The 25,040-nt window shown below is 48.5% G+C and overlaps 1 protein-coding gene across 2 annotated transcripts in view; it reads left to right on the plus strand.

The window, feature by feature from the left end:
- Window positions 1–345: 345 nt before the first annotated feature.
- TMEM132B (transmembrane protein 132B) overlaps window positions 346–25,040 on the plus strand; it is a 231,313-nt gene continuing 206,618 nt past the window's right edge. The window contains exon 1 of one of the 2 annotated variants that reach the window (XM_064675197.1): window positions 346–592. In XM_064675197.1, the coding sequence (XP_064531267.1) occupies window positions 508–592 (85 nt within the window). In that variant the 5' untranslated portion in view covers window positions 346–507. Of the gene's footprint in view, window positions 593–2,806; window positions 2,886–25,040 lie in introns of those variants that run through there. The other variant, XM_064675199.1, reaches the window with a different exon arrangement.

A 25,040-nucleotide genomic window follows, 5' to 3' on the forward strand; every position in this document is an offset into this window, starting at 1 on the left:
CCAGCCCACCCCGGGAGAAACTCCCGCGGGCCGCCGGCATCGGGCGGGGGGAGTGGGGGTGGCGAGAAAAGGGCTATACGGGGCTCCCCTTCTCGCTGCTCCCGAGGGGCGCTGCGGGGCACCTGCGGGGCTGTCCCCTCATCCCGCCCTGACCCTGCTCAGGTGAGCCCGGCGGCACCGCCCCCGCCCGCCCGCCCGCGCCGCCGCCGCAGCCCCCGGCACCGCGCCCGCTGCCCCGGGGGAGCCGCCGCTGCTGCTGCCGCTGCTGCTGCCGCGGGCGGGGGCGGCGCCGGTGCCCCCCCGGGGCGGGGATGCGGCGGGGGCGGCCGTGAGCGCGGGGCCGGCGGGGAGAGGGGACACCCCCCTCCCCACGCTCGGCGGGCGCCGGCCCCGCCGCCGGACGGAGCAGGAGCGGGCGGGAGCGGGGGGAGTGGTTACGGGCTCCGCCGCGACACCCCCGGCCCCCCCCGCCCCGCTCAGCCGCCCCTCTCCAAATAAATCAGCACCATGACTACTTCTGGGCATGGAACAAAGAGGATGCTCTCCCGGGGCCCCGCGCTGCTCCTGGCGCCGCTGCTGCTCCTGTGCCGAGGTAACCCCTGGTCCCGCCGCCGCGACCCCGGCACCGTGGTTATGTTTGTGGTTTGTTCTTTTTTACCCCCTCATGTTTATTTTTTGTTTATTTTTAAACTCTTCTTATTTCTTTTATTCCCCCCCTCCTCCCCCATTTTTATTTATGGCTGTTTTCCCCATCCCTCCCTCCGCGGGCTCCCTCCGCAGCGCTGCGGGTGGGACGCGCTCCGAGCCCCATCTCTGGGGCGCACAAAGTTTTCCCCATCCAGCTCCGCCGCCGCAGCCCCCCCGCTGCCTCCCCGTGTGTCCCCCCGCCCCTCCCCACGCGTGTCGCGGGTTCCCGGCCTCCTGCGCGGGGGCTGCCCCGCGGCTTCAGCGGCTGCCAGCGGGTCGCTGCCGACTCGAGGGGGGGGGAAGGAAAAGTTTGGGCTTGCCACAGCTCTTGAGGGACGGAGAAGGGTCGCGGGGTTTGGGGTTTTCCACAGCGCGGCCGACCCCCGCTCCTCCCTAATGCTCCTCGTCCTTTCTGACTATCCACGGGCGCTGGTGAGGGGAAGGATGTGCAGGAGTTAAATCCCTTCGGTAACAAAATACTCGTGCCGCCTTTCTTCCGCTTTATTCCGAGGGGAACGGGTTTCCGTGCCCTGGCAGGGAGAGGGGTCAGGCCCTTGTGTGGGCTCAGGTGGGATTCCCTTATCGCAGCCAGCTCCGAGGCAGGGAGCGCGGCTGGGAGCTGCTCTCCCTCTGTTCTTTTCTTTTTTTTTTTTTTTTTTTTTTTATTCCCCCCCAGCTGTACTCGGGAGCAGCCTTTCGGGTCCCACTGATGGGTGTTTGCCGGGGAAGGGCTCACCCCCAGGCTGGCAGAGCCAGACCCGGTGCCCCTGGGAAAGTCTTTAGCAGGACTTTTCTCTGGGGACGTTCTTCTCTGCTTGCTCCCGTGAGCTCCCTGGCAGATGTTGTTCCTAATAAATAGGGGTTGTTAAAAGCTAATTAATTAAGGTGCATCGGTGCTGAAGTTGCTCGGGGATTCGTTTGCTTTTACTGCTGCTCGGGACGGTGCACACGTTCGGCCGTAGCGTGGAGCCTGGACTGCTGGGGAAACTTCACGGGGGTTTTAAGAGTGTGCCTAAATGCAAGGATTTTAGGTGAAAAGGGAGTGATCCATGGGAGAGGTAATAGCAGCAGCTGTAGTTCCTGGGGAGGGCACAAGGAATGCATTGAAGTAGGGAAGGTGTTTTAGGAAAGGTCTCTACAGGGGCAGTAGGAATAATTTGCTGAGAAGGAAACATCAGCCTTGATGATGTCCGTCAGAGATGATGGACAGAAAGGGGTCCTTGCTCTGCTCACCCTAAAAAGTGCTGCTTGCCCCTGCCCTCCAGCTCCCTCCTCTGCTGGGGAGTGCACAGCCACGGGGGCACTTGGAAATACTGTTGAGCACAACACGGCAACTGGGTTGCCGAGTGTGGGTGCAAGACTTTGGGGGGCAGGGCATGGAAAGTGGGGTGCGGGTTGTGGGGAGTGCGGCACCGAGCACAGGACACAGGGCATGAGCACTGCCCTGCGGAATGGTGGCTTTCTGTTGCCAGTGTGATGCCCTGTACTCGTGCACCTCTCCCTTTATTTGAGGAGAGAGTTAGGAGCAGCGAAGAAACAAGTTTTCTTTCTTTCTTTCTTTTTTTTTTTTTTTTTATTTATTGCTTAGCCACATTAATGATAATCTTTCCCCTGATATTCTCTCCTCCTGTGTGGGTAGCTACCATGGTGAGACTGGGCTGTGGGTGTAATTCTTCCAGCGCTCTGAGTGCTTAAACATATGGAAACCCACTTTGAAACAGTTAGTGGCTGCAAACCTACCGATGTACCCATTTCTCTCCGCCGCTCTGAATCCTCCCTGCACAATGTGCGCTTTAGGAACTCGCAGTGCGCTCTCAGCTCAAGCTGTGAATAACGAATCCGCTCCCCGCCTGCGCCTCTCTCGGCTGCAGCATCCCTCTGCTTTCGTAGCGGAGCTCTGCCCCTGCCCTGTCCCACCCCTGGCGTGGACCGCAGCAACGTCTGTGTGTGGAGAGGGGGTTTGGGATGTGGGGAAACCTCTTCCCAAAGAGGCGAGCGGTGGCAGAGCCCGGGAACGCCTCCCTCCGGGGCTGTGCTGGTCCTCCTGCGGCTCGCTGCGATCCAGCTCCGCTTTCTCCTCTGGATTACAGGGGTTAACGAACCGCATCTTGGTTTGGGTTGTTGCAGACGGGAGAGACACCTGCATGAGTCATGCCGCGGTGCTGCCATCCCTGCAAAGCTCCTGGCTCACACAGACGGTCGCGTTGGGCTCTTGCCATTTTTCTCTATTTATTTGCCTTTGCTCCCTCCCTTCCCCCCTCGCCGGGGCCGGCTCCGGGCAGGCTGCGTTTCGGGGACCGGAGATACATCAGGCTGAGTTTCTCCAGCCGCTTCAAAGCGGGTGGCATTTGTTCGCCTGTCAGGCAGGTCCCCTAAATAGCTTTGTGAAGGTCCAATTAAGAGATCACTCTCCTGCCCCGGGTCTCTGGCGGCCCGGCTGCTGGCGCGCACGGCTGCGAGCAGAGGGTGTGCGTGTGTGCTTGGCAGCCGAAGGCCGCTCACGCTGAGCTCGAGGATGTCTCTCGCTGGCAGCAGGCCCCCGTTTGTTGCTGGCATCTAGGCAGGGTTTTGGCCGCCTTCCTCGCTGGCGGCGGCGGAGCTGTCTCCGAGGTTATATGAATAGGTATCCTGTGAGTGGCATTGGATGAGTTACCTGAATATTTTGTTTTCGTGCCTGGTGCTGTTCTCCCCCGGCTCGCTCCCCTGCCTTGCACCCCGGAGCAGGTGTGGGAACGCGGGAATGGGGCGTGCAGAGCTTATTGAACAGGCTCCTTCAGCCCCTGTAGGATGCGCCTGGGCTGCTGTCATCTGAGCGTGAGGAGGGACCTGCGAATTGCTTTTAGACTCTGGCTCCGGGGAGGTGTGGGTGGAGAGACATTATGCTTATTTTATTATGTGTCCCTGTATCACTCTACATAATATGGAGGCACTTTTTATTCAGAGGCTCTTTAGGAAGAGAAATGAAAGACCTGTGTTATCTACGGTACAATAGATTTGCAGAACTGTTGAAATGTGAGTTATTTTCCTCAGATTAGTGCAGATCTCAACATTCCATGCAGTGGCTGTTCAAAATGATGTGATTTGGGGGATAGTGGGGTAGGGGAAGAAGTCTGAAATATACTGCCTCTTGCTCCAGCATCCATTAGAGCAATATATTTCAGATACTCTGATTTTACTTCCCATCAGTGTAAATCTAGAGCAGCTCCTCTGAAGTCAGTGAAGCTACTCTGGATTTATGCATTGTTGCTGTGATCAGCATTGGGCTCTCTGGGAATGCAGGAGGCAACTGTGTGACTTGCCCTGCACAGCATTTTTCACTTCAACATCTCCTGTCACCGATGCTGCAGCCTCTTTTTCGTATTTGAAATGGGGAAGTCTACATCACTGACTGTTTTTGGGTTTTGACTGTTTTCTTGGATTTGTGAGGCTTGGTCACAGAACTCCATTCACTGACACCTGACTCTTTGGCTGATCAGTGGAGTCTCCTGAGGTTTGAATGTCAAAATAGTTACATTAAAAAAAAATCAATGAAGTGCAATTAATTTGGTGTATTTTATTGCTGGGAATGATAGGCATTCCCAGCCCTATTATCTCCATGTTTAAAGCAGCTTAGCATGGCGAGGAAGGTACGAGCCCAGGAGCAGCTGTACAAGGTCAGAGCAGAGGCTGGCTGAGGCTGGGACAGGGTTTGTGCCTCGGGAAGGATTTTTGGATCAAGGATGCATTCCTGAGCCAGAGATGGCTCCATTTATTTAACTGCTGTGATGGGTTTGCAATCACGGATTTGGTTGCTCTTTGAGCTCGGGCAGATGTTTGGTGTGCACAGTTTCTGGGCAAGGACTCCCTTGTTTCAAAGCACCTGGGGAGAAGAGTCTGTGCACCAGGACCATGGCAGAGGGATCTGAGTTACCCGGGTATGTAGGTATGTAGGGTTTTGCCATTTCCCATTGGTGGGATGGAGATTCCACCGTGCTGACCCCACGCTGAATGGGGGTCCTCCTGCCCTTCTCTGTAGCTCCTCAGAAATGTGCTTTGCAGCCAGGCTGCTCAGGAGATCCGTACTGGCTGTGTCCCAGCAGGGTCCCTCTGCTGAAGGGTGGGGGAAGCAAAGGGTGTTGTTATTCAGAGCACTGGGTTATGGCAACTCAAGTGCTGCTTGTCCTGACCTCGGTGGCTGATGCTGGTGTGAAGCAGGAGTTTTGCTGTGATGGAGAGGTGGCTTCACCAAGCCATGTCTCTCACTCGTGTGGGTGGCTGCAAACCTGTGCTCTCTCTCAGAGGTGTGACCGGGGAACAAAGGGGAGGTGACAGTCTCCTACATCCTGCATGAAGCAAGTGAAACTAAGGTCTTCTGGCCTTAATAAACCTCCCAGCGAATGAGAAGCCATCCCACCGAAGTAAATACTGTCAGCTCAACAAATTTAATTCACAGAACGGGGTTCCCCCTTCCCTCCCCGCCTAAATATAACTAATGTTTGTTAATGACAAACAGTGACTTGGTTTGTTGGCACAGCATTAGCTCTTACCCCTGTCAGTGGCTCAGCTGATGTGCTGGCACGTGGTGCCTTCCCCGACTACGGCTGTCAGATCCTCTCGCACTGACGTGCCACGGAGGCTGGGGAGTGTGAGTTACCATGTGGTGCTCTAGATGTCGTGGAAGATGCTTCGATTTCGTGCTGCTGGGAGTTTCCCAGCTGGCATTTCAGGGGAAGCTGTTCCCATGTGAGAATGGGCAGGCAGAAGTTACAAGCAAAGGGGTCCCTGGGGATAACTTACGGGAGGGGATGGGGATTGCCCAGTGTCTGCCTTTCCCTGGGTGTTCCCATTCCCTGTGACGTAGAGTGCTGCAATGGGATGTAAAGCAAGGGCTGCTTGGAGTGTGTGTGGTGGGTAAATTCAGTGTGGAAGGACTTCACTGTTTGTGCAGTAGCCTGCATGATGGACTTGAGTCTCAGGTGCAATGTAAATACTAATGTTTCTTCCACACTATCCAAAAATTCTCTTGCAGCACACTTTGAGCTTTTCTTTGTTTACATAAATGTGTTTGTTTCTGACAGCATGTAGAAAGCTTCATGAATTTATGATGTGCTCCAGATTCAAGCACACTTTCTTTTTTCCTTTTCTCTTTCTTTCCCTTTTTTGTCCCCCCCCCCACCAAAACCACTCTTTCTTTCCAAATTTTGGTGATGAAATGGCAAGAGCTATGCACCTCTCAGCAGGCTAAAGTAACCACTCTGGGCAGCTTATGGCTTAAATCTGGAGAGTAACGCTATTGAGAGGCAATGTAAACATTCCATCTTTCATGGAAGTGAGTTTGTTCAAGTTCAAAAGCATCTCAACCTCCCCACTTGATCAATTTGCCTGTCACAGGAGATGATTTTGAAAGTGACGATTACATCCTGTCCTGTCTCTTGCAACTTCAGGCAAAGGAGTGAAAATGAAGTGCAGCATTTGATTTTTAACTCCGTTTATTCTGATTTTTTTGGTGGTGGTAGTCAGGGGCGAAGCAAAGGGGGTGCCCTGAGGGGTGAGGGATAGCCAGGAACAGAGGGGTTTCCACGGGGCTGCCGTCTGCTGAGTAAACTAATTGGAATCTGCATGTAAACCAGCTCTGCTCATTTCACCGTGCCTGCACCAGCTGGCCCTCAGGAGCTGCTCTGCCCAGTCGCTCCCCTGCAGTGGAGGAGGAGACCTGCAGGCTTTTGGTGATAAAGGTGGTAAATCTTGGGGAGAGGGTTCTCAGGGCTCTGTGGTTGTGTGCCCTCCTGCCCCGGGGAATGGTGCTGCCATCCAGTGAAAGGCTCTGCAGGAGCCAGAGCGCTGGTTGTGAGGAAAGGGGTGGTGTGAAACTACCCCTTTTAGGCAGTTCTGGCTTGACATCAGTGACAGTGCCACAGAGCTGCCCCGGATGGGAGGAAATGATGGAAAAATCCCACTGATGCAATTCAGACTGGGGCTAAATGGAGAAGCAGGGACGAAAATCCTTATTCTGGCCAGGCCAAGGGGTTCAGGAGGCTTCAGAGATGGTGTTTCCACTGTGACCAGCCCACTGGATGGTGTGGGAAGTGGTGCCTCTGGCCAAGCAACTGTCCCCATCCCAAGCCAATTATCCACACGGGGGTAACAGGTGCCCTAAATACACAGTGCTGGGAGAATTTGGTGAATCAGCCTGGGGAAGAAAAACATTTCTGCTAGAGAAGGGAAAAATGTCATCCTCATTGCCCCAGAAATAAAATCCTTTAGAATGTTAAATGAGAGGTGAAGTTATCTTTTTTTTTTTTGTTTTGCTTGTATGGAAACATTTCAAAAACAGATGGCATAGCAGAGATTTATTTCCCGTTAAGTGCAGAGGGCTGGTGCACAGGACCTTATCTGCTTGTGGGCCCTGTAATAAACCTGCCAGCAGGTGATTTAAATCCAGTTTTTCTGATTGGGAGAGTAGTGGAAGGAACAGGGTTTATGTTACTTAGGAATTTTATGGGCAATGTTAGATTTTTAAGATGCAGAAATGATCAGGGCATGGCTCTGTAGCACCAGAGATGTTCATTTCTTTCATAAAGGATCTTCACCGAGTCAGAAAACTGAACCATTTTCCATTATTTAGCAGCTGAGCTGCCAGAGCCAGCTGTTTGCATGAGTGACAGACGCAGCTACTTTATATCTCAGTTTAGGAGTTGTTGTCAATTAGCCACAGCTTTTGCTTAGCAGTAAGACCTTTGCCACAACGGGGAAGGAGGGCTGTTTAATGGATGCTGCAGCTCTGGAAACAAAACATTTATGCTGCAGCTCAAAAAAAAAAAGGATGAAACTCACACGGAAAAAAGACAGAGGCCATGCACCCTAAAAGGGAACCCTTGAGCAGATGGAGCAGGTTTCTATGCAACGAGCAGTAATTAGAAACTCTGCAAATAGTCAGTAGCTGCTGGCTGGTTTTTGGTACTTGGATTTTTGATTGAAAAAGTAGCAAATCAGAGATGAGCTTTGGAAGGAGTTGGTCTGGATGTCTGCATGGGGCAAATCCCTGGCCAGTGTGAGCACCTGGTCTGGTGAGAGACAACAGCCCACTCACGGTGCTTCTGTCCCTGATTCCATGGGGCTACAGCAGTCTGGAATGTCACTGGTGGTTTTGAAAGGCACTTAAGAGAGCTGGGGGTAGAGGGGACCAATAACACGAAGTCTAACTATCTTTCATTGAGAGCAAAAAGGATACAGCACACGCCTGCACGGTGAATCAGGCTTTGAAAAGGTTGCAGCAGAGGTGCCCAGAGAGGAAGGTAAGCTCTCTGGAAGCAGCAGAGCTCTGTCAGGGCAAGCTCAAAGGCCAGTGTGCCTCAGCCATCCTCAAATCATGGGAATTAGAGCTGGAAAAGTTGGCGAATGAGCTGCCTTTCCCATCTCTGATGGCTGTTGGGTACAGTCTGTTCCTGAGCGTGGCTGGTTTTCAGGGATGCAGCAGGACTTCTGCTGCTTCCTTTGGCAGAGCTCTTCACAGCCCATTAGACCTCTCCTGTATCCGCCTACTTTCTTCTCTGCTTCCTCCCATCGTTTATTGGATGACCTGAATCCCCAACTTTCCAACCCTATCACCCATCCAAAACCACAGCCAGGCAAATCTATTAAACAGAGACAAATGGTTAAGCAGAGAGTGGTAAATGCTCTAAAGAAGGAGCTGGGCTTGGCATGTAAATACCTGGTGTGTAAATACATTTACAGCTGGAGGTTATTTGGAGAAGAAAGGGCAAGGACTTGAAATGCACGTGGTGATGAGCCATAGATTATGCTCTGAAAACACTTGGAAAGCAGTTACAGTCCCACTATCTCATTCATCTCCCACTAAGACATTCTGCTCCAAGGTGTTTGGAAATAATGGAGTAGCTTAGTTACTAACATGATTAAATCCTCATCTCTGACAGCTATGAGAATTAATATACAAAGGTTTCCTTTTTTTTTCTTTCTTTTAATGCAGCTCAGTTATTCATTTCCTGTCTTTCACTTAGGAGTAGTCCACTGAAAGTTATTAGCATGAGTATTGGTGCAAAAAAGGCTCAACTCCATTAAAGACAAGAAACAAGGAAGAGAAAAACACAAGCTAGCATGAATTTTATTAGAGTTGAGCCATTTTTTTCCTTTTCAAATATGAATAATTCATCGTTCTTTCACCTGTAGATCTCAAAGGGCTTTAGAGAAGAGGGTGGGCACCATCAAAGACATGGTCTGTCCTCTCCATCATTGCCATGAGGGGCCCTGGGGCAGCAGGAGGGAGAACAGAGGTGTTGGGTGAAGCCGAGCTCTGGGGTTATTTTTTGATGACAGCTGACTTTTTATGCTGCTGCTCTTCGAGGAGTGAGGCTCCCTTTGGTGGGAGCCTGCTGAGGTGGTGTGGCCAGTTGGTTGGCCCTGGTGTGCTGAACCCTGCTTTGGCACCATCTCTTCCTCCATGTCTCAGCCCTGGCTTGTTTTGGTGTCTGAGCTGCTTGGCATCTCCAGGCCCCATCCTGAGTTGTGCTGAGGCCTGTGGATGAGTGTCAGGGCTCTCTTGGCTGCCCCAGAGTTGGCATTGTGAGGCTGAGTGCCATGGGTTATGTTAGGGAAGGGCTGAATTAACACTTGGTTCTTCTGCTGTGTTTGATTTGCACCAGCCTGTTAAAACTGTTATGGGAAGTCATAAGCAGAAATGGAGAGATGGAGTTTATGTTCTCTATTGCTAAATCAAAGACAACTCTACAAAGCAGAGCCCAGGTGATGGTGCCCAGCCCTCACCTCCCTGGCATGACAGAGCTGGGCAGCCCATGGGCACTGGGGACATCTTTTCAGGGACTGCACTGAGGAGCTGTTCTTCAGACATATCCCTTTATAACCCAAATATCCATCTTCTGCACCTTATTTCACTTATTACAGTGTCATAATGAGATTGCTGGTGTCTGCTGTAAGCCCTGGGGGATGCAGAGTTTGACAAGTATCAGCTCCTGGATACAGCTTCAGCTATGTCTTATCAAAGCATCCTGCTCATCCAGAGTTAAAATGTCTTCTCCCCTTTCTCTTGAAAGCATATTGCAGCCCAACAAATTGAATGCATTAGAAGGCTTTATTGCATTTAGCCAATTAAAAAAAAAAAAGGGAAGGTCAAAGAGAAGTCATTGCTTTGGTTCTAGCACCAACCAGCAAACTTTTAGATGTTTTCCCAAACTGCCCTAGGCTCTCTTTTCCCACAGCTCACCTGCAGTATGACAGTCCCACCTTGCCTTCCTGTGCCAGCAGTGCCAATAAAGACAAGTCCAAGTGTGTGTCAGCAGCCTGGCTCCCCACGTCCCCTGGGCAAACGCCCCACGTGTGGTTTCCAGCACTGAGCCCATCCAAGATGAGCAGTTTCCTTTTGTCACAGCTGCAAAACCCTCATCCCTCCCCTGTGCCTGTGGTCTGTTGTGTTAAAAGAGCCACTGATAAATTCCAGCTCTCGTGGCTGATGCTCAGCCCCAGCTGAAGGCTGGGTGGGGAGGGGAGAGGGTTTGCAGCTGGACAGGGTGAATCAATCCTGCATTGCTACAGTTTCAGCTGCTACATGGACTTGTGTCCGAGGTGATGATCGTGGTGGGACAGTGGCCAGCAAAGGGCTGAGAGCAGGAGCAGCTCCAGCTCTAATGTGTATCCATCAAAATGCTTCCCTGTTAGGTGTGGAGAGTCTGGGAATTGCTGTTTCAGGCTTCAGTCTGTGGGACTTCATCATCTGAGTTATTATCTCCAAAACACAGTTATCTTCCCTGAATGGCAGTCTCCTATTGAAAATGATGTCTTTCAGCAGGGCACTTGCATTTATTTACTGCGAAGCTTCTCCCATTAGTATAATCATTACTCCTTGGACTGGGTTTGAATTCAGAGCATCCCACTGTGGTACTTAAAGAATTAATTAAAGCGATGAAAGAATTCCTCTAAAGACTTCTATGAATTGGTCTGGTTGAAGTGTTTTAGCTTTGCTTCAATTGGTGCAGCGCTTGTCAAAGGATTGTGAGAAAATGCATGGGTCAGTGATTTAGATGAGGCAAATTACGTTAGAAAAATTGATTTGATTTAGAAAGTGAGCTTTCAGATCACAGGGAATTGCCTGCTTCTTTCTCTGCCGTGCTGATTCTCCCTGAAGATGAGCAGAGGCAGATAATTCAGGGTTAAAGTAAGTGGTTGTTGTAAAAGGTTTGTCAGAGAGCGGAGGAGAGATGGGCTGACACATATCTTTAGATAAACAATTATTGACCCATATATTGCTATCTGTGCATCAGCAGGAGTTACAGACGGATGAGGATGCTTATAGACACTCACAGGCAGTTCACAGGCTTGCTAAAGAACTGGGTCCTTGTTTTTAGGTTTAGGTTTGGTTTTTTCCCCCCCCCTCAGAAATGGCTTTTCCACACAGCACATCTTCAGAGCTGGCACGGATCTGGGAACGGGTGCTGTGTGGCTGCTTTAGCCAGCCCCGTGCCTGCCTTGCCTGGCTCTGTGCTTAGTCATTCCTGGGGCTGGCAGTTTGCTTTTCCTGGGGTTTTTCACTTCCTCGGATCAAACTGAGTGTTTCCTCCTTCTGTCCCTTGTCCTTGTCTTAAAGGGGCTGCGGTCCCTGGGCTGCAGTAGGATGATGCCCAACAGTGGGCACGTCAGGCACTGTCCCCTCAGAGGATTGATTACTAAAAAGCACCTTCTGAATGAGCAATTCCCTTCCCTGAATGCTGAGACGTTTCTTTTGAGTTCTTCTCCTGACCAGCTGTGTTTTGCCTGTGAGAATGATGGGCTGCAAGTGCAGTGACTGCTGTCCAGGGACCCAAATTGTTCACAACTGTTCGTGAGCCGCTTTGAATGGGCTCGATGTGTTTGTCAGGGAAGAAGGGATGAAGTTTGGCAGCGTTTCAGTTTTCACTTTGTAAAATTTCTCCTTTAAAGAACAGTTAAGGAGATGACTTTTCCCTAGCAGTGCTTTTTGTTTCTTTCTCACCTCGCAGAAGCTTTTAAATTCCAGATTGGTTGCTGGAATGCTGGAGAGACCTCATTTTTGGTGTGTCTCGTGCTGGTGGCATTTCTCTCCATATCATCACCACCAGCTCCCTTGGCATGAAAATCCAGGTGTGGGGCTCTGGTGTGGCTCTGCTATTCTCTCTCCCCCAGGGTGGGCACGGGAGAGGTGCAGGGCTCGTGTGGTACCGACATGGTGGGGTCCAGCCTTTGGCTCAGAGGGTGTGTGCACATATTCCCGTGCCGTGCAGAGAGCCCCATCCATACCCCAGCCTCAGGCTGGGAAGCGAGATGACAAGTGCAAGGAGAGAAATGATGCTGGAGAGTGCTGGAACGGAGCCTCCCGCCAGGAACTGAATTCAACGCTGCAAAAAGAAGTTGCAAAAGTAGCAATCCATCTGTCCACTTAGTGGGAGAAGCCTAAGATCATTTCACAGTAATCAGCCCCCTGGTGTTCAAAAAAAAACCCAACCAAAAATACTGCAGGTTTTTGCTTTAATGTGGGTAACACTGTGGCAAAATCTGAAGCACATTAATGTGCTCAGAGGCTGTGTTGGTTTTTTCCCCCTCTTTTTGGCAAGTGGGAGCTGTATCAAGTTAAAAAATAATATTAGGAGACAATAGGTTGTCTTTTTTTAGATACTATGTTTCTGCTTTACATTTCAGAGGACTTCTGTCCTCCCTGAAACTCTCTGGGTAATTACCAGCAGAGTTATTGGCAGGTGGATGTTTTTCTGCAGGGACAGTCGGACAGAGAGCAACCTCATCATGAGGTACCTCATGGTAACACATTCTCAAGCTGATGCATTAGGCAGGTGCATTGCCCTGCTATGGCTGCTTGGCTGTATTGGTGTCTCCGTTAAAAGCCACAACATTCAGGGATTTTAATTTGGTTGTAAAAACTTGCTCTAGGCACTACAAAGTTCGGGAGTGGTTTTTTTGTTTGTTTTTTTTTTTTGTTTGTGTTTTTTGGTGAGTTGGTTTGTTTGGTTTTGGGTTTTTTTTGTAATCTCATTTTATTTTTCCTTTCCCCTTAACTGAAAGGACCGAGAGGAAACAGGCTCCAAAGGCACCACTCGATTCTTGCTTATGTAAATTGACAAGCACTGAGTTGGGGGAAGATCGTAGAGATTTCTGCCCCTGCGTATGGAAATGTTCATTCAGATTAAAAGAGGGGTTACAAACGGTGGGGTTTGAGCATCGCAAGCTCAGTGCCACAGGCTTGGCCTGGTGTTTGGGGGTGGTTGGGGCTGCAGTGAGCAGAGCTGGATGCTGAGCACCCGAGTGAGATGCAGTGGGACTGTGCTGTGGGACCAGAGTCGCTGAATTGCAGCAGATGCTTTGCTGCTACGCAACATTTTGTAATTAAAACAAAATTTGACATCCCGATTAGATTAAGCGGTTAAATTCATTCGCGATTTTTTTTTCTCCCTGCATTGTGTAATTAACAACATATGACGCTTATATTAGCTCAGTTAAAAGTTATAATGATTAATTTGCACATCAGAGCCTCCCCATGAATCAACTGGTTCAGCGCACCGGAGCGAGCTCAGTTGTGGTGTGATTGTGGGAAGTGCCCACGTGAACATGTCTGTGCCTGCTCCCAGGGCACGGTGGTAGTGGCATGATGGATGCTCCAGTGCAGTGGTTCCTGCTGTTTCAGTCCTTCTGTGAGTCAGCAGTGTCGCTGTGCCTCGAGTTGCTCCATAAATGATAGTGTGACACTTGCCAGGACGTGGCCATTCCTTTCTTGCATCTCATCTCATCCCAAAGCAACCCTCTGACCAGGCACCTGGAGCACTAGAGGTCATGATGTCAAGGTTACTGGTGGTTCTTGTTGTTGCCTGGTGTCTAAAGTTGGCCAAATTCTAATTGTTTTTACCCAGGTTAATCTTTGATTGTCATGAGTTTGGCCTGAAGGCTTTGTAAGTCAGTTTGGGGTTCTGACTAGTAAAGAACCTTGTTCCAGCAAGCCAAAACCAACAAGAAAACTACTATAAGCTAATTATAACAAATGTCTTCTTTCTTTCTTATCTAGTCATAATATTGTCTTTCTTTCCACCTTCTGCTGAGCTGTGAAAATATTCTGCAAAATGATATTTTTGAGTTGATGGAAAAGTACACCCCTGTCAACAATATTTTTCTACTGTTCATCAGAGACAGGCTTCATAACAGAAGAGATCTGTGCTGGAAAAGTACATCAGCTGCAAACACTTTATTCAAAGTCTTCTCAAATAGCAGGGAGGGTTTTTGAGTTCCTGCTCTAGCTGAAGATGAAATGCAGAATGTGGCTTCTGATATTTCAGAGACGTGAACGGGGCAGGTCGTAATAATGTATTGCCATTTTCACAAAAGACGGGTTTTATATTAAAGGTTCTGGTGGAAAAAGGTCTGGGGGTGTTAAAATATTTATATATTGTTTAAGTTAGTCTATGAGGGTGCCATCTCCTTCCCTGGAGCACTGTGGGGGTCACGGACATGTAAGTGAGTGGAAAATGAGCTCCCACCTTTTGTGGTCCATGTCCAGGTCTGTGTGTACATGCACACATGTGCACTGATGTTAAATTGGTGGGGTGTTAAATGTTTCACTTTTCCAACCATCAATTTCAATTGAATTTCATAAGCCATTAAAGTTCTCCACTGCTTTCTTTGCTGTTCCAGTTATGTGAGCTCCAGCCATTTAGCTGTGGGTCCTGAGGCATGATTGCTCTGTGGAGCAGCAAAAGTAAATTGGTTCCTGATGTAAAATCTTTTTTATATATATATAATTTTTTTTGATCTCTCAAACTCACTCTGAGTGATGTTACAGTGTTGGGCTGATGATGTGAATCTTCAAGCTTGGCTTTTTCTAGTCCAGTTCTGGATCCCCCCCCGACAGCATCTCTTTTAAAAAGCTTTTGTGCCTGGCTTGAATGGCAAAGTCTTATGTGTAGAAGAAGAAGATTTCTTTTGTTGTTCATATATTTATCTTTAGAATCATGGTGGAAAGATTGGACTGGGGTTTTGGGTTTTCTCCCTGTAGAAATGTTTATGAGAATGATAGTTATTTGGATCAAAGGAGATCTTCTGGCAGTCCTCTGACTTTGATTCAGTACTGGCAGTGCGACAAATAATGAAAAAGCAATCATTTCCTCTTCTCCCACTTTTATTCTCAGGATAAATGAATGGTTAAGATCTTTGTGCTCCAAAATAATTGCTCATGGCTCTTACAGAAAAAATAAAAATCCATAACATTCACCCTTTAAATAGATGATTTGATCTTCTCTGTTGGTTTGTGTTTTGCACAATTGAGTGTCTTTTGCTGCCAGTCTGAGGCTAAACTGGACAAAGTTGATATGGAGGCTTTTGTAGGTTGGAAAACTGGATAAGTAATTTTACTGCTTTGGAAAGCAGTTCCCGTGATGGGAGCTGAGTAGCAGGGATGCAGCAGGGCCACGTTGCCATGGTCCACTGGTAGAACTGTCCTGCACAGCATAAAGCTAAAGCATTTGCCAGAATATCAAATGACTGGAAAAAAAGAGTAATTTTAATTTTCTATGTGATTTTAAAGTAGCTCAAGCATCTTCTACAGTGGGTGTGAGCGACTGCTGAGACCTGCTGGGCAGTTCACGGCTGCTGGTTCCTCCTCCAGCTGCCTGGGGGCTGATGAACAGAGGGAGGTGTCCACCAGTGCTTTGCCAGGATTTTTCTTTTTCCTTTGTTTCCTTGCTTTTATTGCAGTGGATGTAGGGATGACCTGCCATATTTTACATCTTTCCTCCCCCAGCAGCCAAATGGTGCTGTGCAAACAGCCTTGGGGCTGCTCAGGGGGACTGTGCACTCCACCTTCTGGGAGCATTAACCCACCATCGTTTCCAGCAAAACCAGGCATAAAATATGAGGCTGGGCCTGTACTCCTTATTTGGGGATAACTGCAGCAGTTTCATTACTTTTTTTTTTATTTTTTTTAAAATCCTGCTAATTGGTGCTCTCAGCCTCAGCTCCAGTTTAATGAAGGCTGCTGCCTGAGAATCATTGCAAACAGTTATGGAAATGCATTTAAATGCTTAAATCTGTTGTGTTTTTTTTTTTTCTTTATGGGCTTATTACTTCAAAAAGAATAAATATGCCCTGCATCCCTGCCTACCCAGGATTGCTCTCTCAGCTGGGCTCTGGGCACTTCTGCAGCAGAGAGGGGGGGCAGGAGGTTAGTGCAAATGTGATGAGGAAGCCCAGTGCTGCTGCACCCGTTGTGCTGAGGGAGCACCATTTTCGGTCTGTTTGCTCCATGCTCCAGATGGGGCCTTTGGATGCTGGGGATGAGGACTGATAGAGCATCCAGCTTCCCTCCTGCCCAGGGGAGGAGAGCATCCCTCCTCCTCTGACCTGCTCAGCACAAGCATCTCAAGCCACTGGCCCCATTAGATGAACAGACCTGCTATAACTGGGTGCCAGTGCCATGGCTGCACCCCTCATGTCTGTCTGTCCATCAGTCAGTGAATGCCCCTCTGTTCCTCATGGTGAGGACTCTGCATTTGCCCAGAGACAGAGAAGGTTTAAGCTGTGTCTGTGCTAAAAAGTAAAGGAAAAGAGTCACATAGTGGGTTTTCCCATCGTGGCTCTTGGCTGTGGCCATACATTCTCCAGGTTGGGAGATGCATGAGCCATTCCTGGTGGGTCCTGGGCTGGATTTGGACGTGGGCTCGTGGTTTTTCCTGAGGCAGAGAAACACCATCCAGTTGGATGTACACTCTCACAAGCCAGGCCAATTAATTGTGCTCTGGGCATTGAGCCAGTGATGGTAGGAAGCAGTGAGGAATAGGCCAGGCTGTTACTTACTTCTCTAAAGAGAGAATTTTGGGAGGTCAGGAGCTGCCACAGTGAGTGTGCTTCTGGAATGGTTTGCAGCTTGTTTCCGTTGGTGAGACACGGCAAAGGTGCTGCTTCCATGAAGCATCCCCTGAGGATAATGTGTGAAGTTGGTTGAAATGCCTCTTTAACAGCTGAAGTTCCACCAAATTTATTCTGCTGTTATTAAGTTGTGAGACCTCAGCGTGGTGACTCTGTGCCCTTGAGACAGCGTGGTTTGGGATTTCTTTTTTTGTTTGCTTTGTTTTTGTTTTTTTGGGAAGCCCAATCTGGTGCCCTGTGCCAGCCAGTGGTGCCCAGAGGTTGTCACCCTGTGGTGGCCTTGCCTCGGCTCATCCAAAATGAGCTGCAGGTCCTTGAACAGGTGTGTGGATCTCTGTTAGTTGTTGGCAGCTTTAATCAGAAAAGCCGGATCAAGCATCAGCTTATCCTTTTATCCCAGGAGGTGGTTGCTTTGGGCTGATGATGAGGGAGATGACCTATGTTGTCCCTCACCGTTTGTCTGCAACCTTTCACTGGTAGTAAATGCAAAATCCTTCCTATGGTGTTGGGAGGACTTTTGGGGATCACAGATTCCCACCACACCCACACCCCCCTGCTACTTTTTTTTAAGGCTGGACTATATCCTTCTTTGTGAGAGAGCCCATTCATCCAGAAGCCTTCCAGGTAGGGATTTCCCTGGTTCTGTGTGGATGTTTTTCTGCCTTTTTGTCTGCAGGAAAAAAAAAAAAGGTGATTCTGAGCACTGCTGGTGAGAGGGGGCATCCAAGTAGAAATGCAAACCTCTCTAAAAAAAAAAAGAATTAAAACCCCTGCTTTGTTTGTGTGGAGGTTTAATTGTCCAAGCTGTGTCAGTCATTTCACATGACTCCAAGTATATGGTGCTTCCAGACCAAGAGGGTGCCCAGGGCCTCCTGAAAATGGCTGTGAAAGTAAAATAAGTGCTTGTGTTTAAAGAACAACGTGGGGTATTGTTTATTTGTGCTCCTAATTAGAGGGAGATGCAAGTGCTCTGATTCCCATATTTTAAAAGCAACATTGAGCCAGTGTGATGGACAGGGAAGATGAGAAGAGACTGCTACAAGCCAAAAGCAGCAAACTCATGAAGCAGAGCTGGAGACAGCTTTAAAACTATGAACATAATTGCCTGAGGAGTCTGCCAAGGAACCAGATGCTGTAAAAGAATAACTTCCATGGCTTGGCATCTGTCTGTGATGCAGGGAGAGGAGGAGGAACAGGGGAACTACATGGAGGAATGGGGAACGGTTGCTCCAGCTGCAAAAAGGGGACCTTTGAAGAAATTTGTTTCATGCTGACATTTTTCTATGGAGGAGAGTGAACTTGTTGTGAAGAGGAGAGGTGAGGGTCAATGTGCTCGTCTTGTGGGCTGTTTGACCTTATTCTGTGTGTTTGATGTCAGTGTTAGAAGGTTGTTTGGCTGCTGGGAAGATCTGGGTGCTGTAGCAGCTTAAGCAGGTGGTGATAAATGAAGAAGATGTGACTGGGCTGAATTTTGAACCTTTTGGGACCCATTTGTGCCCAAAGCCCTACAGAGTGCTCAGTTTTCCATGCATGGACAAGCTCAGTTAATTTTTAAAATAAGTGGCTACATGTGACTTGTCTGAGGTCAGGTCACTCTTGGCAGTGCTCTAGTTTAGAAAGCCATACTGGAAAGTTTCTGTTATTTTTCTCCCCAATTTAGTTTTTCAGTGGCTATTAAAGTAATTGCAGTCCTAGCAAAGGTGAACAGCTGGGTTTGACATAATCAGTACATGAACAATATCCATCATTTACATGGTATAAAACCTCTGCCACACAACATATTCCTGAGGCTGCATCGTAAGGGAAAAATAAAAAGCCTTTATGGGAAGGGGAGCAGAAAATCAGCTGGGGTCCTCATGCATTGAGTACATGGGGATAACAGCAGCAGTCATACAATCTCCTTTCTGCTTGTGCTTGAACCAAATACCCCAGAAAAGTGATGATAATAATAGTGCTGCTCATGGGGCATCTTCAGAGCCATGCAAGTGGTGCTGCCCAGTGTGCATAAACATAAGGTGCTTCTCTCAGCTGGGAAATAAAGGCAGTAGTGCTGTTTTTAAACCAGGGAGAGGAAGGAGGTCTTTGTTAATGAATTAGACTTTTTTTGCCATTTTAACAGCCTTATGTTTTCTACTCTTATTTGGCTTTAGTCAGTGGAGAAGACATTTAACATGCTTCTTGGGTGCACAGGAATGAGATGGAGGTGGGAGTGGGATGAAGGGCTTGGGACTGGGGGGCCATCACTGGCATCCCAGGGAGCCTGGCAGGGAGCAGGGTGGAAACTGGGAGTGACTGGGAGTGAATTCAGCCCCTGCCTCTGCGTGCTTGTGGCAGCCTCCTGCACGTGTGTCCTTGTTTGTAAGCAGCTGTGGTTATTTTGCCTCAAAATAACAAAGCTTTTTTTTTTTTTTACAAGCAGGGGTTGGGGGAGAGGCCTCTGTGTTGCTGCAGCTTGGGGACACAGTCATGTGCAAGTCAGAGAGCCACATCATGTTGAGTTCTGAATGACTCTGCTTATTAATATAATAAACCAGAGGAACACACTGTCATGACAGTCTCTGCAGCGAGAATCCAGGGGGTTATTTCAACCAAAGCACATTAAATCTTTCTGTCTCCTGAAAATTGCACCCTGGAGGTATGGGCTGGAGGGTAGGAACATTTAACAAGGGCTCGCAGGAGGTTTTATGCATATCGTAGTCTCCAGAGCAGTGCTTTGCTGTCTGAGGTTTTATATCTTTCCATCACTATAGTTAAGTTCCTCAGACATGATAAGAAGGAAAGCATTCTCTCTCTCTTTTATTTTTTTCCCCCTTCATTCCTGAGTTTCAAGATGAAGTTTTCTCTGCTGTAGCCCTGATACAAGACCTTTTCTTCAGATGCACTATATGAAAACATGCTGTCATCCTCTTTGAAAGCTGTGAAATGTGTGCATGTATATGTATATTCTATATATACACATACACTATAGAGAGATACATGTGTGTATATATAGATATTTTTTTCTCTCTCTCTCAGATAAAATAGGCTTTTCTCCTCTCTTTAAACTAAAACTGAGTGTTTGTTAGGTGATGGAAGATAAAATTCTCACCAGGGACCCTTATGGGCTCACAGCTCTATCTGATGTGATTGCAAGGGCAATAACACTCCTCTCCCTCGCCCCTGACACCAGGGTTTTGGTCACTGAGTGCCTGGATAGGTTCACCAAACCCTTGGAGAAGACCTGACATGGGGTTAGTTAATGGCAACAGCCCATCTGCCTCCCTGAGAGCAAAGGAAGTCTCTGATCCCACAGAGACACCTTTGTGGCTTCAAATGGCCCCACCCTCGGGGCTGCCCGCTGTGGACAGGGCTTTCCAGGAGGGTCCAGTCCCTGCCAGGGAGGGAGATGAAAACAAAAAAGGCAAGTTTCTTGGAGATAGCAAGTTGAGGGGAGTCCCTGCAGGTTCCTCTGAAGTATTTTGCATCATCCCTGTGCCAAGCACTGAGCGTGTTGGGCTGGTCCAGGTTGCTTTGCTCTGAAGAGGAGGTGGAGCAGCCCAGAGCAGGGGATGTGATGGTCCCCCCTTTGCCAGCCTCTGGTAGAAAAGGGGCCCCCATCTTCCTGTATTTCCTAGGTGTTGGCTTGACACACAGGCAGCCTTCTCTTTTCTTTTTCTAATCATGGAGGGGGTTCAACACCTTGTCTGAAATACCTCTTTTGCCTCGACAGGGGGGTTCCTTGAGGCAGTAATTGACTCTTCTTTCAGCAGTGGCGTTTTACCTGGGAAAGCAACCAGTCAGTATTTTCAGCACAGTAGATTTCTGCCTTGCATTAAAAAGAGGTGGTTCCAGATCCTCCTTTTTTTCCCCCCCACCCCTTATGATGATGTAATTTTACTTTGTGTCCTCTCTACCGTTCCGTCCATGGTCACTCCAGCTCCTTCTTGGAAAAACTTCCATTGGGCGGGCACTTATTTAGTTTCATAGAAACAGCACCTGCAGGACCAACAGGTGAATAATCTGGAGTCCTCAGCTGCACCATGTCAGGCAGCTGAAATCTCCTTTAAGTGACCTCAAAATGAAGGCTGAATTACTGCTGATGTTTTTTTCCTTTCGGTGAGGAATCACGGAATGAATGTGTGATAACACTGAAGGTAAATTGAAAGTGGAGGAGATGCTGGATACTGGCAAGAAATCTAAATAGACCAGGAGAGAAGGATTTCCAAAGCAGAAACAAACTGTTCTTCGTTCTTAGTTTTTCATGCCAATTTAACGTATTCATGAAAATTGCCTCAATTTAACTTCAGGGGAGAAAAGAAGCTACAGGGATGGTGTAGCTGAAAAGCTGCATCCTGTTTTAGTAAGTTTGCTGTACTTTAGATTTTCACCTAGAGGGTGGCTTTTTTTTTTTTTTTTTTAATGATACTTTCCACCAGCAGTTCTCCACACCTGCTTCTTTTTAAAAAGCACTCTGCAAGCTGCAGGAAAAAGATGCTAAGAACAGTTATCCTTGTTCCATGGGTAGAAGGAACTGGCAGGGATGTGCAGTAACTTTGGACCCTGCCAGGAACAGAGGTGAGCCTTTAGCTCCTGCATCCTGTACAGCACTGCACACCCCTGCCTGGGAATCATCCTGCAGCATCTGACTGGAGCAGGAGGTGTGGGGCTGAGCTGGTCATCCTGCTTGACTCAACCTCATTTTATGTTCCTGCCCTTGGGTACAGGCAGTGAAAACAGCGGTGAATATTTTGGATTATATACACCTTGTATAGCTAAAGGCATGAAACCTTGATAAACGTGGCTACTTGTCTGGCCTCTCTTGCCAGTTAAGCAATCTGTGTTGAATATCTCCCCCTGCTCTGGGCATTGGTTTCCCCTCTAGCATTTTCTCTTTCCTCTTCTTATCTCCATTGTTAATGTGCCCACATTCAGGTGGGATTTAAGAAGCACTCACTTGGCTTTACGTGAACTGGCAGGTTCTGCTCAGGTCATCGAGGTACATAAAAATGCACCAGGAGAAACCACTGGTGTTATTGCTTCCTTTGCAAGGTCGTGCAGCCACCCAGCAAAACAGTGTGAGTCCCTGCCCTCTCTCCAGGACAGGCTTTCTTGGGCCCACAGGGATGGGAGATCTCTTAGCACCTGGAGTGAGATACCTTGTTAATATAGCAGCACCACCTCTGCCTATCTACCTCCAGCATTTTTTTCCTGGAGGTTTTGATGCTTGAAATGCAGTGACAGTGTTTCCCTCCTGGTACCTGGAAGAACATGATCCTCTGCAGTAAATTATCAACGCTGCCTTGCCTTCTGCTTAGGAAAGGGCTTCAAGGTATTTTATTGTGCAATTTGTGCTGTGCCTCTTTTGTGTACAAGGGGGAGACAGTAGTTTCTGGGTCTACTATATCCTCCTCTACATTTAAAAAATAAAAGGCCTTAGGAAAAAGAATAATACACTGTCAAATTTTCATAGTTTCTTTTGCACAGTGTGGCCTTGCTGGGGTGATCACGATACCGACAGGCAGAGATCCTGCAGCGTGCTTAGGCAGAGGCATCAAAGTTTTCAGGGTATGGGTTGTAGATTTTAAGGACTTGCAGCCCAAAGGCTTTTCTTTTCCATCTTTGCAAATGTTTCTGATGCTGTATAAATACTGTCTCCGAGGTTTACCAGCAGCTAACATTATCACATGCTTTCATCTAAAGCAAAATCAGAGCGCCTCTTTTATATCTCTAAGAGAATTATGGAAGTCTTTGCAGCATTGCAAACAAATGGAGATTGACAGTTATTAGTTGATGATCTAAATGCTCTGACAGGGTTTGGTGCAGAGGGATTTTCAGTGATTGACTCAGAGACATCCATTGTGTGTGCTCCACAGGGATGCTGCATCCACCCTGCCATTGCTGACCGTTTACTTGGTCCCCACTGGGGATCTCTGTGTCCTGGGCAGTGAAGGTGCTGATACTGAGCAAAGCGGATAAGTTGCCCACCAGAACCTGCTGTTTGCACAGGTGCTCAAAAGGGGCCTGAGAAGCCCCTTTTTTTGCTTCCACGGCCTTTTTGGGGGCTATTTGGGAGCAATATAGAAACTGCAGGATTATGTTGCGCACATTGCAGGTCACTTTCAGCAGTTATCAGAAGGAATTTAGCACCTAATCTATGTCTAACAAATCTGAATTAAGTCTTTAATTGAAGGACTTAATGTGTAGAGTAACCAAAAAATTAAACCCCCTGTTCCCTTGCTGTTGCTCAGGTGTGCAGTATCTCTCCTGTGTGAGGCAGATTATATAGCTCATTTTATCTAAGTATAAGCAGCATCTGCTGGATAAGGCTTCAGGCATCACGGGCCCCTCTGTCCCATCTGCACATCCCAGAGCACTGCTCCAGAGCCCTGCCTGCCATGTCCAGCTATGGCATTGCAGTCTTTAAATATGATGGTTTTCATTTGTCACAGCTGTCAGTGATTCAAATCAACCTCTGGTGTCGTTAATCCATCCTGACTGGAGATCCCAGCAAAATGGTTTAGTAGTTGGGAAAAGTTTACACTGTGGTGATACTTTGCAACAGAAGGAGGGGCAAAACCATTGTCGTGGCTGTGCCCAAGCTCTCCAGTTCCCAGGGCAGCTTTCTTTTTGGGTTTCTTTCTGGGCACAGTAAGCTTTGCACTGAAGTCACGGGGATGCCGGCAGGGGAAGCAAGACATTGCCTAGATCAACCAGCACCACCCTGCTTCCTGTGATGCTACGGAGAGCTGGGAGTTAAATTTTCTTAAATCACACAGAAAAGGCAGAGCACTTATTTTGCATGCTGTTATTCCTCCTGCTTCTCCTCGCCGGTTATTTGGGTTGCTGTTGAAATCTCTCTCCTCCCTGTGTGTAGGAGCAGCGGCAGGATGGGCAGGCACGGGTTACATTGCTAAGCAACCCTGCCGGAGCGCCGCGCACCCCGCCGTCCCTGCCACACACCCATTCCCAGTGTCCCCTGCCCCGGCGCTGTGCTTGCTGGATTTTGATCTTGCAGACCCGTCGATATCATTGATTAGGGGAGATTGCAGTGATGGTGAAGTTAAGCAGGAAACGGCACTGCCTGTTGCTGGTGGGAGGCTGTGGCACAGGAATGTTGTTTGCGGGGAAATGATGCTCGTGGCTATTGATTGGCAAACACTTTGCATTGCATCGAATGTCAGTCTAGTTAGGTCATAAATTTATGGATGTCATTCTGCATTTGCCACAAACTTTCCTGCTCTCTGCGTCGGTTTTTTTGGGAGAGTTTGACTAAAATGGCAACGTGATCTGCTATGAACAAAATGGAGATACGGGAATAAAATCCTAGCTTTATCATTTGCATTTATTCTACATCTCGAAGAGGAGTGCTTAGCATACCTCTGCTTTCTAATTTTACTTTTTAACATGGTTTTAAGCCCAGGGACACTCATTGTATGTCAGTATAATGATATCGGTAAAATATTGGTATTTGGAGATGGTTGTCAGACAACTTTCATTTTCCATGCACAAGCGCACAGTAAACACACACATTTATTTAATACTTTGGAGACGATTTTAATCTTTCACATATATGCTGGGTAATTGAAAACAAATGTTAGCTTCTCTTTAATAGTGCTTCACAGTAGTCACAGTGCAGTGTGACCGAGTTTTCATTTTAGTATCCTTCAGAGACATTTGAAGTATGCGGCTTCTTAAATCTGAGCTGACTTAGAGCATGGGGATTTCTCTCTGTAAAATGCATTATTGCAGTGGTTTGAGGAGAGTCTGCCGTGTTTGTCCCTCCAGGTCATGCCTGAGCTGTTCAAACTGGATGCCCTCTTTGCAGCTGACCGACTTTCTGGGCTGAAATTTGGTAAAAACTTTTGTAGTGTGGGGGCTCTTGTGTGGCACTTTGCAGCTGGGAGGCAGTTGCTTCATGTGGCCTTGGGGTGTTGTGACCCGTGGCACCGCGGGGTCTGGTCATTCAGGGCTCTTCATGGTCCAGATCCAACCCGGTGGGTGCTGCATCCGTGTTTGTGTTGTGCGAGCAGCGAGGGCGGCAGAGAGGAGCTGACCTGCATTTGGAGCGGGGCTGGGGCTGCTGTGTCAGCAGTGATCCTGTACACCGTGTCCCCAGGGGCCACCAGGCTCCAGGTGGATGCTCAGCAGTTTTGCTGTGGGGACAGGACTCCAGAGGCAGCTTGGCTTGGCTCTGCAGGAAGATCCATCCCTGGGTCACTGCTGTGTGGCTTTTCAGAGGTAACCAAAAGAGAGCAATGAATGCTTTGTCTCCCCCCTGCATGTTGAGTTTGGGCTGGTGATGCTGAGGAGGAGCGGGCCACATGTGGGATGTGTCTTGTCTAACAATTAGTCATCCTAAAAAGGGTGTTTTGGTTCTCTGTTTAATTGCTGCAGAGGAGTGGGCCGCCTCAGAGGTAATTTGTCCTGCCTTCACCCGGGTGTCTGCACGCAGGGGAGTGGGATCCCTGGTCCTGCCGGGTGGAGAGGGG

This window comes from Pseudopipra pipra, chromosome 18 (genome assembly GCF_036250125.1).
Source record: "Pseudopipra pipra isolate bDixPip1 chromosome 18, bDixPip1.hap1, whole genome shotgun sequence".
NCBI lineage: Eukaryota > Metazoa > Chordata > Aves > Passeriformes > Pipridae > Pseudopipra > Pseudopipra pipra.